Below are 14,624 nucleotides of genomic sequence, written 5' to 3' on the forward strand. Positions count from 1 at the left end.
TACACAGGAACAAGTTAATTCAAACATAAATCAAGACTAGGGGGGATTATACATAAAAAATAAATAAATAAAAATCAAACTTTTCCAAAAGAAAACATCAGGCAAATGTAAGCAGACAACAAACTGGAGCAAGGACAAAAAAAATTCAACAAGGGCCAGAAATCAAAACAAGAATTTCGATAAGTCAGCACTCAATCTTTCTAGCAATCCTGCAAGATTTCATTTTTTTCAGAGGTAAGAAAAAATATTTGAAATCATTTATAAACCAGTCAAAGGAGGGTTTGTTGTTTCTCCACTCACTACACAGAATATGATATTTACTCATGAGTAAAATAACATTTACCATGTCAGTAATTGAAGGGTTTAAATTATCCATAAAATAAAGAATACTATAAATATCAAAAGATGGAATATCATTAATTTTTAGCGACAACCAACTTCTAATGTTGATCCAAAACCTTTGAGACACAGGACAGAAAACAAACAAGTGCTCTGAAGTCTCTTCACCACAAAGCAGACTCAATCAATGGATATCAGAAGTCTGAAGTTGCTGCATGAAACCATAGATCTGCAATATTAACAACAGCAACATCGCTTAAAACAGAAACACCAAGTTATATTTATCAAACGTAGAATGTTCTAGTTCTAACACTGTAATTATCCCATTAATTAACGTTCCTCTTCTTACCACACCGCAGTGATACTACGGCGTCAGACCAAACTGTGAGAACGCCGATATGATCGATCGCCACAGGGCCAGCGCAGCACGCAGCACGCCCGGTGTGTTAGCTTCAAAGTAGCGGTGATGATTTTTACAACTTGTAGATAACCTTCAGGACACAAAACATGACGGACTACGCCGAAGAGCAGAGGAACGAACTAGAAGCGATAGAGTCCATCTACCCAGACTCCTTCACAGGTCTGAATTACATTAATGAAGACAGGAAAGTTACAGTCACGGAGCTAACATGCTAGCTGCAGAAGAGCATGTTAAGTAGCTGGTTTTGGTATTTACATCCGAGGAGGAAAAGTAAAAACAGACGGATTTTATTCACTATTCTGTTTGACATTTAGTGCTGTTAGATGGAGGTAATGTTTAAAAGTAACCAGAGTTAAATGTCAAACAAGCAGCTGTCACAGTGGGCCTTTAACTCAGTGTTATGTTCAGAAGATTACACCAAACTCCATTCAGAAAAAGTGCCAATCATCAAATATCGATTAAAACACGTTTATTTTGTGATAAACATAATATAAAAGTCCAGTTTTAGGTATTATGAAGGTTTACTTAAATTCGGCATGTATATTAGACTATTATTAAGTTGCATTATTAGCATTGACTGCATAGTTCACCACAGTGAAGCTGCAATTAAGAGATCAATTAAGATGTCTTATTGTTGTCGTGTGTTTAATGACAATCTTTGCTTCTTTAAAAGAATATCTATCTTTAAGATGTAAGAAGGGCAGCAAGCTTGTTGTTTACTGGCACATGGTGCAATTATGTGAATCAGACAGCAACATAGAATAGAATAGAATAGAATTACTTTATTGATCCCAAACTGGGAAATTGTGTTGTTACAGCAGCAGGTTATCAAACACACAATATGAGCAAAAAACACAATATAATATTAAATACAAAGTAAATAAGTACTAAAAATATCATAACTAAGAATGTGAATATATACAACCAGGATTTAACTTAACATTACTCGTCTTTAATAGGAAGATTAAATGTAAATGTGCAAAAACAGAGTAGTAAATGGACAGTATTGACATAAGTTAAAGTGCATGAGTGCAGACATGTTATAAGCAGAAACTATACAATATAACGGTGAGTAAACAGACAAATGAAGTGAACTTGAGTGCAGGGATAATTTGTAAACATGAGCAGATTAGATTACAGTAAGGAGAGACAGATGTTATCATGATGACAGTTCTCTGCTCGCATGAGGTGAGCTGCTGTACAGAGTTATGGCCTTCGGTAAGAAAGATTTCTGTCCTTGAAACTCTGTCACTGACCCGTGTGTGTCTGTTTGTAGTTCTTTCAGATAACCCCACCAGCTTCACCATCACTGTGACGTCAGATGCAGGAGAAGATGGAGAAAGTGAGTACGCTGATGTTTCAGTAACTCATTCAGTGCGTCTTTAAACTGTGAGATTAAAAACGCCAACTATTGTATCAAGATATGGTGAGAAATAGAACAACTTCAACTCTGTACATTAGAGATCAATGGGAAAAGGAACTAAAGAGAGAAGTAACAAAGGAAGAGTGTTATAACATGTGTAGGACACAGAGTAGAACGACAAGCTCTAGAATGTGGAGGGAATACGGTTGGAGAAATATTGTGAGATTTTTCATCACACCAAAACTCAAAGGAAGATTGTCACTTGTCCCACGGCCTCGCTGGAGACAGTGTGGGGAACACAATGTGTGAAAATGACTGAGTCCTGGGATGAAGTGTGGAACGGAATGAAAGCAATTTTAGGTTATGAACTTCCTAAGACTTGTGAAGTGCTATATCTGGGAAATCTAACACAGGAAAATATACAAAGCAAAGACAGATACCTGGCTGGAATACTACAGGTGGCATCAAAGAAAGCTATAACAAGAAAGTGGTGTAAGGAGGATCCTCCCACTCAGAGAAACTGGTTGGACATTGTTGAAAAACGACATGATATGGAGAACTTTACACACAATTTAAGACGACAACAATCTGCATGCCAAGGAAAATGGAGAAAGTGGACTGACTTTAAAACCCACCACAAAGTCTGAAGAGAATATTTAAAAGGAGGTTAAACTGACACCAACGTTTATATACTGTGTTTATTTTGATGTATCCTCATGAAGAAAAGCAAATAAAATATAAGTAATAAAAATTTTTAAAAAAAACGCCAACTAACTTGTAACGATTGTCTGTTTTTATTTTCTTGCAGTTGTGGAAACGTTGTTAAAGTTCACATATGTAGAGAAATATCCAGACGAGGCTCCTCTGTGGGAGATTCAGTCCCAGGAGAACCTGGAGGACGTCGATGTGGGGGAGATCCTCACTTTACTCCAACAACAGGTCTGTCTGAACTCACTGTGATCTCCATCACTGACGTTGTTTTAAATCCTCTTTCTGTCTGTCTGTGTGAGGCTTCGATCTGTTTGTTCAGTGTGATGGAATGAAATTATTTTGTATTTTATCTCCCCAAAGAGCAAACCTGAGACGAAATGTCCAACAACATCTCCTAGCATTTTCTTTGCTTAGCTGCAGCTTATGTGTTGTGTAAATAATGTTCTAAGATCTCCTTTGAGAAACCAAAATCTGTATCTGTAATATAATTTGAGTATACTATGATGCGTTCCATCTGTGCATTAACAGGCCAGGTGACTATCATACGGCCAATCAAATCTTTTTATTTAAAACATACATTACAGTAACATCAGATCTTAGACGGTGAAACAGAGTCAGACCACAGCTGCACAACTCCGGGTCATTTTTATACAACTTAAAAACATAAACACAATCTTGTCTTACCTCGGTTAGCTCAGTATTCCCTCAGCTTCATCACAGCAAACACAGAAAATATCTTATCCATCCGTTAATACGACTGTGTTCCTGAGTTAGAGACAACACACCATCTGTCCTTCGCCTCCAGGTTAATGTTTTGTGTTTTATTTCCCTGCACTCACATGCTCCTCTGACGATCTCAGTTTGTTCACGAACACATTTTATCAACGTGGACTCTTTGAAGAAGATGTGATGTGTTGAATTGCTCAGAACAAATCTCCAATTGGTCACTTTTTCAAAAAACTGTAAAATCTAGAAACTGTTACTTTACTACAAATTGCATGAGCATGAAACTGATATGCAATAAATGAATAATAATTTTAAATCCAAATCATCCAAACTTAAATATCAGCCCCTTTTCAAAAGATCTGGGGGTGTCGTTTTAGCATTTCCACCGCAGTCTGAAGTCCCGGGAAGATTATGCAAATGAGGCCAATGACATATGGAGAATGAAAGTAACTGCACTACACCACCAGTCCAGTAGGTGGCGGTAAGGAGACGTCGAAGGGCAATGCGACAAAGGTCCCAGAACTTTTAGAAAGTACTACCCCCAAGCAGGGTCCTTTTTTTTAGACCCTGGTTCCTGCAGTTAAAATGCACATAGTTCCTCTAAAGGTCCCAAGTTGGGAAAGTTCCTTCAGTGGAAATGGATCCATTTAGTCACCATGTTTCTGCATTACATGAAGTCAGGTTTATCAACTTCACAGGTTATGCCTCCTTCAATTTCTCAGATTCTTTTCCAAATGTAAGCGATGTGTCATTTTACCAGTCAGGAATCATTTTCTGATCATTCAAACCTCTCCAGCTGCTGGAAAGCGTGTTTCCTTCATGTGAATAAAGAATATGTGCGTTCTCTGCAGGCGGAGGAGAACCTGGGCATGGTGATGATCTTCACGTTGGTCACAGCCGTTCAGGAGAAACTCAACGAAATCGTGGACGTGATGAAAAACAGACGAGAGGAAGAGAAAGAACGGAGAGAGAGAGAGTTAGAGGAGGCGGAGAAGGTAGGAAAAGGAAACACGTTCACATAATTCTAAATGATTACAGTCGTATATCTTAGCTCTCGTTTAGGACCTGCTGCTGTCAGACATTTGATGTGTGTGTGTGTGTGTGTGTCAGGTATTGTTCCAGGGCACTGTGGTCACCATTGAGAACTTCCTGGCATGGAAAGCGAGGTTCGAGCTGGAGGTGGACGAGCTGAGGAAGAAACGGCAGAAAGAGGAGGAGCAGGGGGGCAAACTCAAACTCACCGGTAAAACTCCGGCGCTCTCTGTGAACTTTGAAGGAAGTTGATCATATAAATGTACAGACTGAAGAAAATGTGACGTTTGCTTCACCAGGTAAACAACTGTTTGAGACAGATCACAACCTGGACACGTCTGACATCCAGTTCCTTGAAGACGGTAAGAATGTTTTCTGAGCGTCTCTGTATGCAATAGATTGATTTATAATAATAACTTTATTTATACAGAACCGTTAAAAACACAGGTTTACAAAGCGCTTTGACTCACAGCAAATACAGAAAAAGAACAAAGCAAAAGAACCCAAACACAGACAACAAAAACAAAAAAGAGCAAGACAAGCCATGCAACAAAATGCCCAACAACATATTTAACCCGACCAGCACAAAACAGACCGCCCCCCCAATAAGAGCCATCATGAGCTCATAAGAACACAGGCAACACAAGAAGCCAACAAGCCGAGCTGAGACCAAGAGGACCAGAGATAGAAAACAAACTAAAAGACATGATTTGAGGTTATTATGAGGAGGAGCAGGTGTTAATGTGTTTTATATATTTATTACTTATTTTGGGTCTAAATGACTAACAGGTACAAACAGGTTTTAATGTCTCCTGTAGGTTTCTTCATTCTTAAGTGCTGAAACATAATCCTCAATCAATCAAAGTCTGTTCACTGAGAGATCTTGTTTTTGTCTCTAACGGGGTTGAGATTGTTATTCTCAGCGTTTGACAACATTACAGAAAGGATCCGTACACAGAGAGAGACATACAGTAGATGTGGAAGAGGAAGATAGTATTTTAAACCACAAACAGCTGTTCCACCTCTCTAGTTGTTTTTTAAATATGCACTCCTGAAAATACCTAGATAATTTGAGACATGACGTTTGAAAAAAAACCCGATGCAGAAGTAGTGGACTAAGCAACAGAGTCTGCTACAGGACGCTATAATGAGAATATTTGCCTTTATATCAGTGCTATGTGTAGTTGAACAGAATAACAACATCAACAAAAGAGCGGAGAACAACACGCTGGAGAAGAGAAAACAGAATGCCGCCGTTTAATGACCTAAGTATATGTACTGGTCACTGGATGTAAACGTCTCCACCCCCTCCCATTGGCTTGAGGTGAATTCTCCGGAGAATATCCTGCTGCGTTCTCACATCAGCTCACTCTGACTTGCAGTGGAAAAAATACAAGCGGTCTGGCAGGAGAAACTCCGGGTGAAGTTTGAAAGAAAGATTCATAACAATAACACACATCGTGCAAATCGATGAAGGTTACAGTGAGACCAGTAACTCTTGTGTTCTGTGAGCTACAATGAATGAGTCTGGGGTCTTTGATGATACTGTGTCACAGCTTTGAGGAGATTCAGGGCGCTGCTGATCATTGTTTAAAGTTTAAATCTTAAATGCTGGATCCAGTTGAGAGTGAATTGTATTGTGATGTACTCCTTCTTTCTTCTTCTGCAGGTGGAAACAGCGTAGAAGTGGACGAGTCTCTGTTCCAGGACATCGAGGACCTGGACCTGGATGAGGACGACCCAGACTTTGACCCTTTAGAGATGGGCAGCGATGAAGACTAATCTAGGATCAGGACTGTGAGGACTGACTGGACCTTGCACCGGGGTTCTCTGGAAACGGTTTAATCCCAACAGCTGCTTTCATTTTGTAAAGACTCTCACAGCAGCTGGAGAGAGAATCTGCAGAAACACAACGTATACACAGCCATGAGTGTTAATTCAACGCCTGAATAATTAAAATGTACCAGATTAATGTCTGACCTCGCTCTGCTGCTGTGTGGCAGCGCGGATGTTCGGCCAGTAGGGGGCAGTACAGTGTCGTTAAGTGAGTCCAGGGAAAAGAAAAGCATTCAGACACACAATACTCAAATGAATAAATAAACTCTTTTACAATAACAAGTGAGCGTACTCCATTGAGACTCTTGTTTGAATAAAATAAAGAAAGAATAAAAGTGAAAACTGGAAGCACTAATTTAAGACATGAACCCTAAAACATGGACGCTGTGTACAGTTTATAAAAAGACAGAATGTGATGATTTGGAAAAACATTAAAACCAATATTTGATTAAAAGATGCACAAAGATGATGTTTGAAATGTTGAAATGTTGGGGCGGGGCGGGAATGGTTAGCCCTGTTGCCTCACAGCAAAAAAGGTTGTTGGTTGGAACCCCCATCAGACAGGATCCTCTCTCTGGGGACTTTGCATGTTCACCCCGTGCAGGCATGAGTTCTCTCCAGCTGCCTCACAGCCTCCAACTGGTGACTCTAAATTGCCTGTAGGTGTGAATTTTGCTGCGTTCACGTGGTGTCGGACACATCGGAAAAACAAATTTCCCAGTTGTAAAATACGCATGAACACCTGCTCAAGTTGGAACAACAACTCGGAAAAGATTTAGGTTTGATTAGGGCCACGTTAAAAAAAATTTGTTTGTTGCTGTTGTTACAACATTCAAACTTTCCAAAGTGAAATCACGTGAACACACTGAAGTCGGAAGAATGACTTCCCAACTCAGAAACTAGGACCACCCGAGCAGCACCTGAATGCAGCATTTGAGTGTGTCTGTATGTCAGCCCTGTGATTGGGTGTGACCCCGCCTCTCGCCCAATGACAGCTGAGATCAGCTAATATTTAAAAACCAGGATCCACAGCAAACGAGAACTCAATAAACAGTTCCTTTAATGATAAAATATATGACCTCTCGTACTTTGTAATTAGTGCCTGTGAACTCGGATTTTATATTAAATGTAATTTATTTTTTTATATAAGGCACACACACACACATTTTATATAAAATGCATGACCACAAATATTTTTCGTAAGATGCATGTGCAGCTATAAGTTAAATAAAATGTTTATGTACTCATGTTTTAGGTTGTATTTATATGATATACAAAATGCATCTGTAATCTTATTTTATATTTACATGCACTCACATTTATACATGATGGATGTGCACTTATATTATTTTATAAAAAATGCATCCAAGCAGACCTGGCGCCCTCTGACTGGGACCAGGACCAGGACCCGGGTACACTCCAGTTTTTATCACCTTTAGCCACAACCAAACAAAAAGTCGTTCGGGAACAAAATATACCGATGAAGAAATAAATATCTTGACTGATCGATGAAAGCAGATAGATGTTAAGATATGTCAGAAAGTACGAGGTCGTCTGCAGAGACTCAGTGAAAAATAGTTTAATTCAAACAGCCAGGTCAGTGTAATGAAACCGTAACGTTAAAGTCAGTGTGAGAAAATAACATATTTACAGAGTGTGCTTGAAATCAATGAAATCACTATGAGAGAATTAAAATCTAAATTCTGCACCTTTTCAGCCCCAACCTGTTTCAGCATGGAAAGGTTAGCCCTGAAGGCTAACATGCACATGGACAGCATTATAGCAGGAGGGAAAACAAGCCCATATAAATAAAGTTTTCTTCAGTATCGTTCATGTAGCTGCAGCTGTGACTCTTCTTCTTCTTCTTCTCTGGTTTTTGTCCTGATGAAGTGTGATCACTTTATGTCCCGGAGGTCCCAGATAAACGACAGAGGGAAGTCCTGCATCTCTCTGTGGAAGGCCTCGTCAAACCTCTCGCTCTGAGCCACGGTGAAGTGATTCTTCCAGTCCCCGATGGTGCCTGAGGTGAACGCCACATAATAATGGAAGATCAGACGATTGCAGTTACTCATTCACACTGTCCGTTTTCTCAAAGTGTCCGCACCAGATCATCCTCAGCAGGTTGGCTCTATAGGTGTAACCCAGGTCTCTTTAACTCCTTTCCATGTTTGTGGAGGACATATTCTCCCCCCTCCTCCACCTTTTCAAACAGTCCCCCTGTGGTCTAAATGAAACATCTGTGCTGTGCTTTGGTCAAAATATAACATGAATCCAGCACCAGAGGAGGTTTGTGACCCTGTATAAACCAGCTCTCTCAGAACGCTCCGTTTTGGTGTGTGTGTCTCTTTAAATGTAATGACCCCGCCCCCTGAGTTTTCAGGTAGACATCACTCCACTGTAGAGAGAATAAAAATTGCAGACCTGTGCTCAAGTTTTGCTCTAGGCTGGGGGTGGAGTCCATGGGTGGAGATATCAGGGGAGGGGATTTTCTTTTTTTACCAGAATCCCACTGTGACATCACAAGGAGAGCACATTTGAAACAGAGCATTTTTCTCTGTGTTATAAGACTTATGCAGACCACAAACAAAGGACTGGATGGGTTTATTTCACATTTTGTGGTTCGGTAGACACTCAGGTTACCCAGATATATGTGCACAAACACTGAACAAGTGGATTTTTATCTATAATATGTCCCCTTTAACTTCAGTTTAAAAGCTGTTAATATGACTGCATGTCAAAGGGTGCCTTTTTACATCTTTTGATTTCATAATAAGTGTTGTAGTTCGTTGTGCAGGCTTTCTTTTCTCACCTTTCCTCATGAAGCGTCCCTGGCTGTGGTTGAGCAGGTCGTCTGAAACCTGCTCGTAGGACGCCTGAGGGATCTTCTTCATGTTTTTGAAGGTGCTGTGCTTCACCACGTCGGCCAGCTGCTCCTCCGTCAGATCTTTACCCAGGAGGCCGGAGATCCTCTTCACCACCGACGGCAGGTCCTCCACAGACACACAGAAACATCACCAAACTAAATATCTCTTTGAATACAGACTGATACTTCTGAACGACATCCGATAGTTTTACAAGCTTATAGATAGAAAGATGAAAAGATGTGAGCGCCTACTTGGATCATTTCTTCATAAGTGATGAACAGCATGTTCATGTCGTCGCTGTGGGAGTACCACGTCTTAACGTGCTCGAACCAGCTGCCTCCAAACACTGCGGAGGAAACACACACACACACACACACACACTTATTATTACACTACAGCGGTAACACATGAGATCATACACCCGAGCAGAACTTTTCTTACCTCTGGCCGCCATAAATTTCTCAAAGAAATCATCAAAATCTTTCGGGGTTTCCAACATGTTTGCAAAATTGTGAAAGTGGAAGTAAGACACGAGGACATCTTTGGGATTTCTCGCCACGTAGATCACCTGAAACAAAAGGAAATGGAAAGTCTGCTTAACAACAACATTCAACTCTGTAACTGTATGTTCATTTAAAAAACTGCTCTGGGGCCTGAAACTGGCCTCTCAGAGTTAACAGGGTGATTCTGTGTGAACTGTTTCCTGCAGCTATGGGTCATAAAGTCACAAGAGAAGAATACAACAAACAACAGGAATGCAGGACAAACAGAGAAAAACAATAGATCTGTTGTGTTTTTTAAAAGGAGCAAGATATCTACTGAATGAGATGATAAAGGTATCTTACTATCTGATCATTAAGGAAACATGCTATGTTGAAGTGCTGGCTTCTCTGACAACAATGCAGCAGCCAGTATGTCCTCCTTCTAACTTTAGATTCTGCTCCTGAATGCTCTGGATTTGTTTGGACCAGAGAAGGTAGGCGGTTTTAAGGCGACCCCCCCACACGGTCGTTTTGGACGCCCCTCAGTTGGCCAGATATGAGAGCAGTTATCAGGTCAAACCAACAAGAGAAGTGGTTCAGATAGAAGTGATTGTACCCGACCTAAAAAGCCTCTGCATGTTTCTAATAAGCTCCACGAGCAGAAACGTGCTCAAACTAGGATCAATATTGGAGATGCTTTTGAAAAATGGAGAGAGGTTAGAACACAGAAAGGTTTACAGACCCATGCAGAGCTGGATAAACACTGAAGCTTCAGAGTCCACCACATGGTGACCTGAGTGAGCATCAACTCTAGAGAGGAGGGGGGGAGACAGCTCTCTATGATGTTTAGAATTTAGACTGCAGTACCCGTTTTAAACACTAGGTGTCAGAATTACATACTGCTCCTTTAAAGCTTTGAAACTTTTTGATGCTATATCGATCATTAAAATAACAGATCTTATATTGTTTTAAAACAATAATATGTTATAATCTACAACAATCGATTTGTGCAAAAACATAAAGTTCTTAAATCATTTTTTTTTGTCCCGTCCGTGTACAAACAGAAAGAGAAACAGTGGTTGGAAACACAAAGATAAGATGCATTCAAGGTGCGTGTTAAACATGATTACACACCTTTCCCTTCCTCCTGCTCAGAGCTGCAGGCATGAACTTGTACTGCAGGTGTGAGACCCTGAGGCGGGGCGAGGGGGCCACGATGAAGGCCTCTCTGTTGCCCTTCAGCTCGATCCAGGGCACCAGGTCCGAGTTATTCCCCTCCTGAGAGATGGCCGTCAGGTCTCCTTTGGCTTCGATGAGCAGCAGGATCTGCTGCATCCAGATGGTCCCTGAACACAATATCATCCTCGTCATCATCACTCTTCCTCACAGTGCAATGTATTAGACAGTGTGCAGGATGTGCTCACAACATACTGGGTACTCAGGACTTCTTCTATTTCTGTAGGTATTGATATCGCTTGACTTTTACTAGAATCACATCGAAGCTGTAAAATTCTGGTATTGTTAAACCCTGTTGCAGACACAGAGGGGAGACGTCGGTGTGAACAGACTGAACAGTGTGGAGAGTTCACAGAAACACCCCATACAACTTAAAGTAAGGCTTATTGGAAAAATGCAGACTATGAGGAACAACTGAGTAATCAACTGTTTTTTTAAGACTTATTTTGGGGCTTTTTAGGCCTTTATTGTAGAGATGGGGTTGCAGATCAGGGACAGAGAGAGAGAGAGGAGAATGACATATGGAGGATGAGGAGGAAGAGGCTAAGGAGCGGCAAGAAGACAAAGTCATGAGATATGTATAGGAGGTGTTGGAGGAGGAGTGACTGAGCAGAGTGGAGGGGTTAAGACAGCAGGGGGCTTGGTCAAGATGGGAGAGTGTGGAGCAGCGCAGGATTACCTCGTCATAAACATCATGCAGGCAGACTTCCAAGATGTCTATGATGCTCTACCAGGCCCAGCCAACCCTCACAACCAGCATCTCCTGAGCAGCTGTCCAAAGGCCCTTGCATAAGGACGATATCGCCACATCCTCTTCACATCCTCTGACCGGGAGCTGACCGTCGACTTGGGTAAAGTTCCCACAGCACAATGAACTTCACTTCACTTCAGCCAGACATGAGCAGCACCTCTGAGGCAACAACAGCTGATCTTGCTGGAACTCATTGAGTCATGGGAAGAACGCATGGAAGAGGTCCAATTAAAGGAAGTGGGCAAAATACCATGTACTGGTGGAGGTCTGCCAGGACAGGGGCAGAAAGACTCACTATGAGCCCATTGAAGTCGGCTGTAGAGGCTATTTAGCGAAGTCCTCAACTAACTGGGCATCTCATGAAGACGGCTTTCCAATCCTTTGAGCGAAGCCGCAGAGAAAGCGACCATATGGCTCTGGATTAAGAGGGCTGAACCGATGGCTGCTGGGATGCAAGTCAGGGTTAGGATCAACACAGCCACCTATGACCCCAGGACACATCGCTGATGAAGCATCCCAGCGCATCCAGAGGCCAATGTCAACAACTTTAAATCCATTGTTTGTATTTTTTTTTCACAAACACTAAAAACACATTTCCTGAAACAGAGGCTTCATTTCTCAAACTCTCAAAAGCCACGTCCTTCCACCAAAACAACACACACAGCTGTTATATTCTCACACAGAGCATCAGATAAACATGGATGTGATCAATCAAAAGTCTTCATGTTTGAGGCCATGCAACATATTCTGACACATGCAGGTGTGTGGAAATAATTTGACTTTTCATTGTTTTGATGAAGTGTAGGTTTGTTTGTCCTGAAATAGATTTTACAGTGTTACATGTATATGCAACATGTTTCCTATTTAGTGTAGCATGTAGCAAAACTCAGGAATTTCACCTGTAAGTACAATGAGAAAGAGCACAAAGAAAATCAGTGCACAGATACAAAATTTGCAATTCAAAGTGATAAGCTGAATAAAAACACAATGTGCCTGATGAAGGTCTAGTACTGAAACATTTACGTGTTTTGATGACACATTGCTCTCCTCTGCACCTCTCTACTGAAATGGATGTGTGAAGGGTTTTTTTTCCATATAGCTGAATAGACAATATACAATTTGCAAGATGCAAGGACCCAGATCACGTTGCATCTCTCCTCTGATACGGGTCAGGCCAGAGGACGTCATCATCCACACCGGCTCTGACACATGACTCAAGTGTTTTCTCTAATTGTTCTTCAATGTAAGTTAGCAAAGGCGCAACAGGAGTGAGATAAATAAATTGCAAACTTACACCTCTTACCTCCAGCAAGTATTTTTACATTCAGTCGACAAGCCTTAATAAATGCTGTATTTAATTTTTTATTTTTTTTAACCAGTAAGAATGTTAAGTTAAATCCTTAATGTATAAATCTCTTCTTATTTTTATTTTATATATATATATTTCTAGTGCTTATTTACTATGTATCTATTCTTATATTGTTTTATTTGCTCTGATAACCTGCTGCTGTAACACCACAATTTCCCAGTTTAGGATCAATAAAGTAATTCCATTCTATTCTATATATGTAACCAGAGTGCTGCATTTTGAAGTCCAGGTGAACAAATTGTGCAAAATGATGCAATTTGTGTTTCGATATTTGAGTGAGACCGACAGGGTTGTGCTTAGAGTTTAGTAGCTTGGTGTCATGTTGTTGATAAATGACAAATGGAGAGGAGGAGTAGAGGACAACAGACAATGTATTGTAACAAGTGAAGGTGCACAATTTCAACAAAGGAAGTGCATGTAAGTTGTGTAAAATAACTCAAATCAAAATCCTGAGTGAAAAAAGTCAAAAAAGTCAAAAAAAAAGGGTCCCATTCATGAAAGGACAAAGAAAAGTGCTGCAATTGAATGATTTTCATATCATTGAAATTTAGCAGGAGCAGAGAGAGATTTAATCCCTTCTTCACAGCCTTTTGTATGAATAGTTTTTCTTTGCGTATACATTTAAAAAAGAAAACTGTTTCAGAAATACAGTCTGATTGCCAGGGCAAATTAGCCTACGTTAAGGGGGAAACAGCGCCATCTAGTGGCTTAATCAGGAAAGTAAAAACCAATATGCAGCCCTAAATCATAATAAAACTCAATTAAATATAATTGCACAGCAAACATGAGCCACACAGTCATTAGACATTACAATAACTGTTCCTACAATGTATCAGCGCACAAGAACAAAGACAAGAAGAGGAAACTAATATCTGTGAAACTGCATAAAACTGGTCATTTATATTGATCAGAAACATCACAAAACGGAATTAATAGTTTCTAAAGATCCACAGAGTTTCTATCCTCGTGCAATCAGAGGCGTTAATTAAATTCCTGAGGTTTGTATTATCAGCTGATCAAAATGTGCCTCAGGGGGACACCATCTGACACCCCTCACTCACAGAGGAGTAAATGATTGAATGTTGTTAGTCTTGTCCTATGAATGGAGGAGACATATGTTAACCAGTGAGGTTGATATTTGCGTTCCCGATTTTTTGTTGGTGTCAGATTATTTACAACATAATTGTGATCAGAATCAGAAATACTTTTTTAATCCCAGAGGGAAATCCGATCGTTACAGTTGCTCCAAAATATACAATATAGCAGTAGAAATATAATAATAAAAATATTAATCAAATAGAATAGGAATATAAGTAAGGTTTCAATAATAGGTACAAGAAATATTTACACAAATACGAGTCAGATGGAATATATAAACACATTTTCAAGATGATTGTTTGTTTCAGTGTTTGTTGTGATGGACGCTGGTTGGAGGGGCCCCTCGTGAAATTTCGGAGGGTCCCAACAGACTCTAGAATCACCACTGTGCATTAT

General features: G+C 40.3%; 2 protein-coding genes across 3 annotated transcripts in view; one reads left to right on the forward strand and one right to left on the reverse strand.

The window, feature by feature from the left end:
• The first annotated feature begins 737 nt into the window (after nucleotides 1–737).
• On the forward strand, nucleotides 738–6,895 carry rwdd1 (RWD domain containing 1). Its single transcript, XM_020655796.3, has 7 exons — nucleotides 738–919; nucleotides 2,037–2,102; nucleotides 2,932–3,062; nucleotides 4,412–4,555; nucleotides 4,671–4,803; nucleotides 4,892–4,954; nucleotides 6,262–6,895. The coding sequence occupies exons 1-7, from the start codon at nucleotides 847–849 to the stop codon at nucleotides 6,372–6,374; spliced, it is 723 nt and encodes a 240-aa protein (XP_020511452.1). The 5' UTR covers nucleotides 738–846; the 3' UTR covers nucleotides 6,375–6,895.
• A 1,096-nt stretch (nucleotides 6,896–7,991) lies between these two features.
• The window catches only part of LOC110000510 (amine sulfotransferase), a 7,573-nt gene continuing 940 nt past the window's right edge, over nucleotides 7,992–14,624 (reverse strand). Inside the window, exons 1-6 of one of the 2 annotated variants that reach the window (XM_029281613.2) lie at nucleotides 11,690–14,624; nucleotides 10,909–11,120; nucleotides 9,734–9,860; nucleotides 9,544–9,638; nucleotides 9,238–9,418; nucleotides 7,992–8,448 (exon numbers count right to left, since the gene is read on the reverse strand). The exon at nucleotides 11,690–14,624 is cut by the window's right edge and continues 322 nt beyond it. In XM_029281613.2, the coding sequence (XP_029137446.1) occupies nucleotides 8,324–8,448; nucleotides 9,238–9,418; nucleotides 9,544–9,638; nucleotides 9,734–9,860; nucleotides 10,909–11,109 (729 nt within the window). In that variant the 5' untranslated portion in view covers nucleotides 11,110–11,120; nucleotides 11,690–14,624 and the 3' untranslated portion in view covers nucleotides 7,992–8,323. The remainder of the gene's footprint in view (nucleotides 8,449–9,237; nucleotides 9,419–9,543; nucleotides 9,639–9,733; nucleotides 9,861–10,908; nucleotides 11,121–11,689) is intronic. The other variant, XM_020655801.3, reaches the window with a different exon arrangement.

The sequence above is a fragment of the Labrus bergylta genome, chromosome 8 (assembly GCF_963930695.1).
Source record: "Labrus bergylta chromosome 8, fLabBer1.1, whole genome shotgun sequence".
Taxonomy (NCBI): Eukaryota; Metazoa; Chordata; class Actinopteri; order Labriformes; family Labridae; genus Labrus; species Labrus bergylta.

Excerpts from the sequence above, each read along its gene's own strand:
- rwdd1 (XM_020655796.3), top strand. The coding sequence starts at position 847 with ATGACGGACTACGCCGAAGAGCAGAGGAACGAACTAGAAGCGATAGAG. Across the intron at positions 3,063-4,411 it reads TCACTTTACTCCAACAACAG|GCGGAGGAGAACCTGGGCAT; the intron begins GTCTGTCTGAAC and ends CGTTCTCTGCAG. Across the intron at positions 4,955-6,261 it reads CATCCAGTTCCTTGAAGACG|GTGGAAACAGCGTAGAAGTG; the intron begins GTAAGAATGTTT and ends CTTCTTCTGCAG.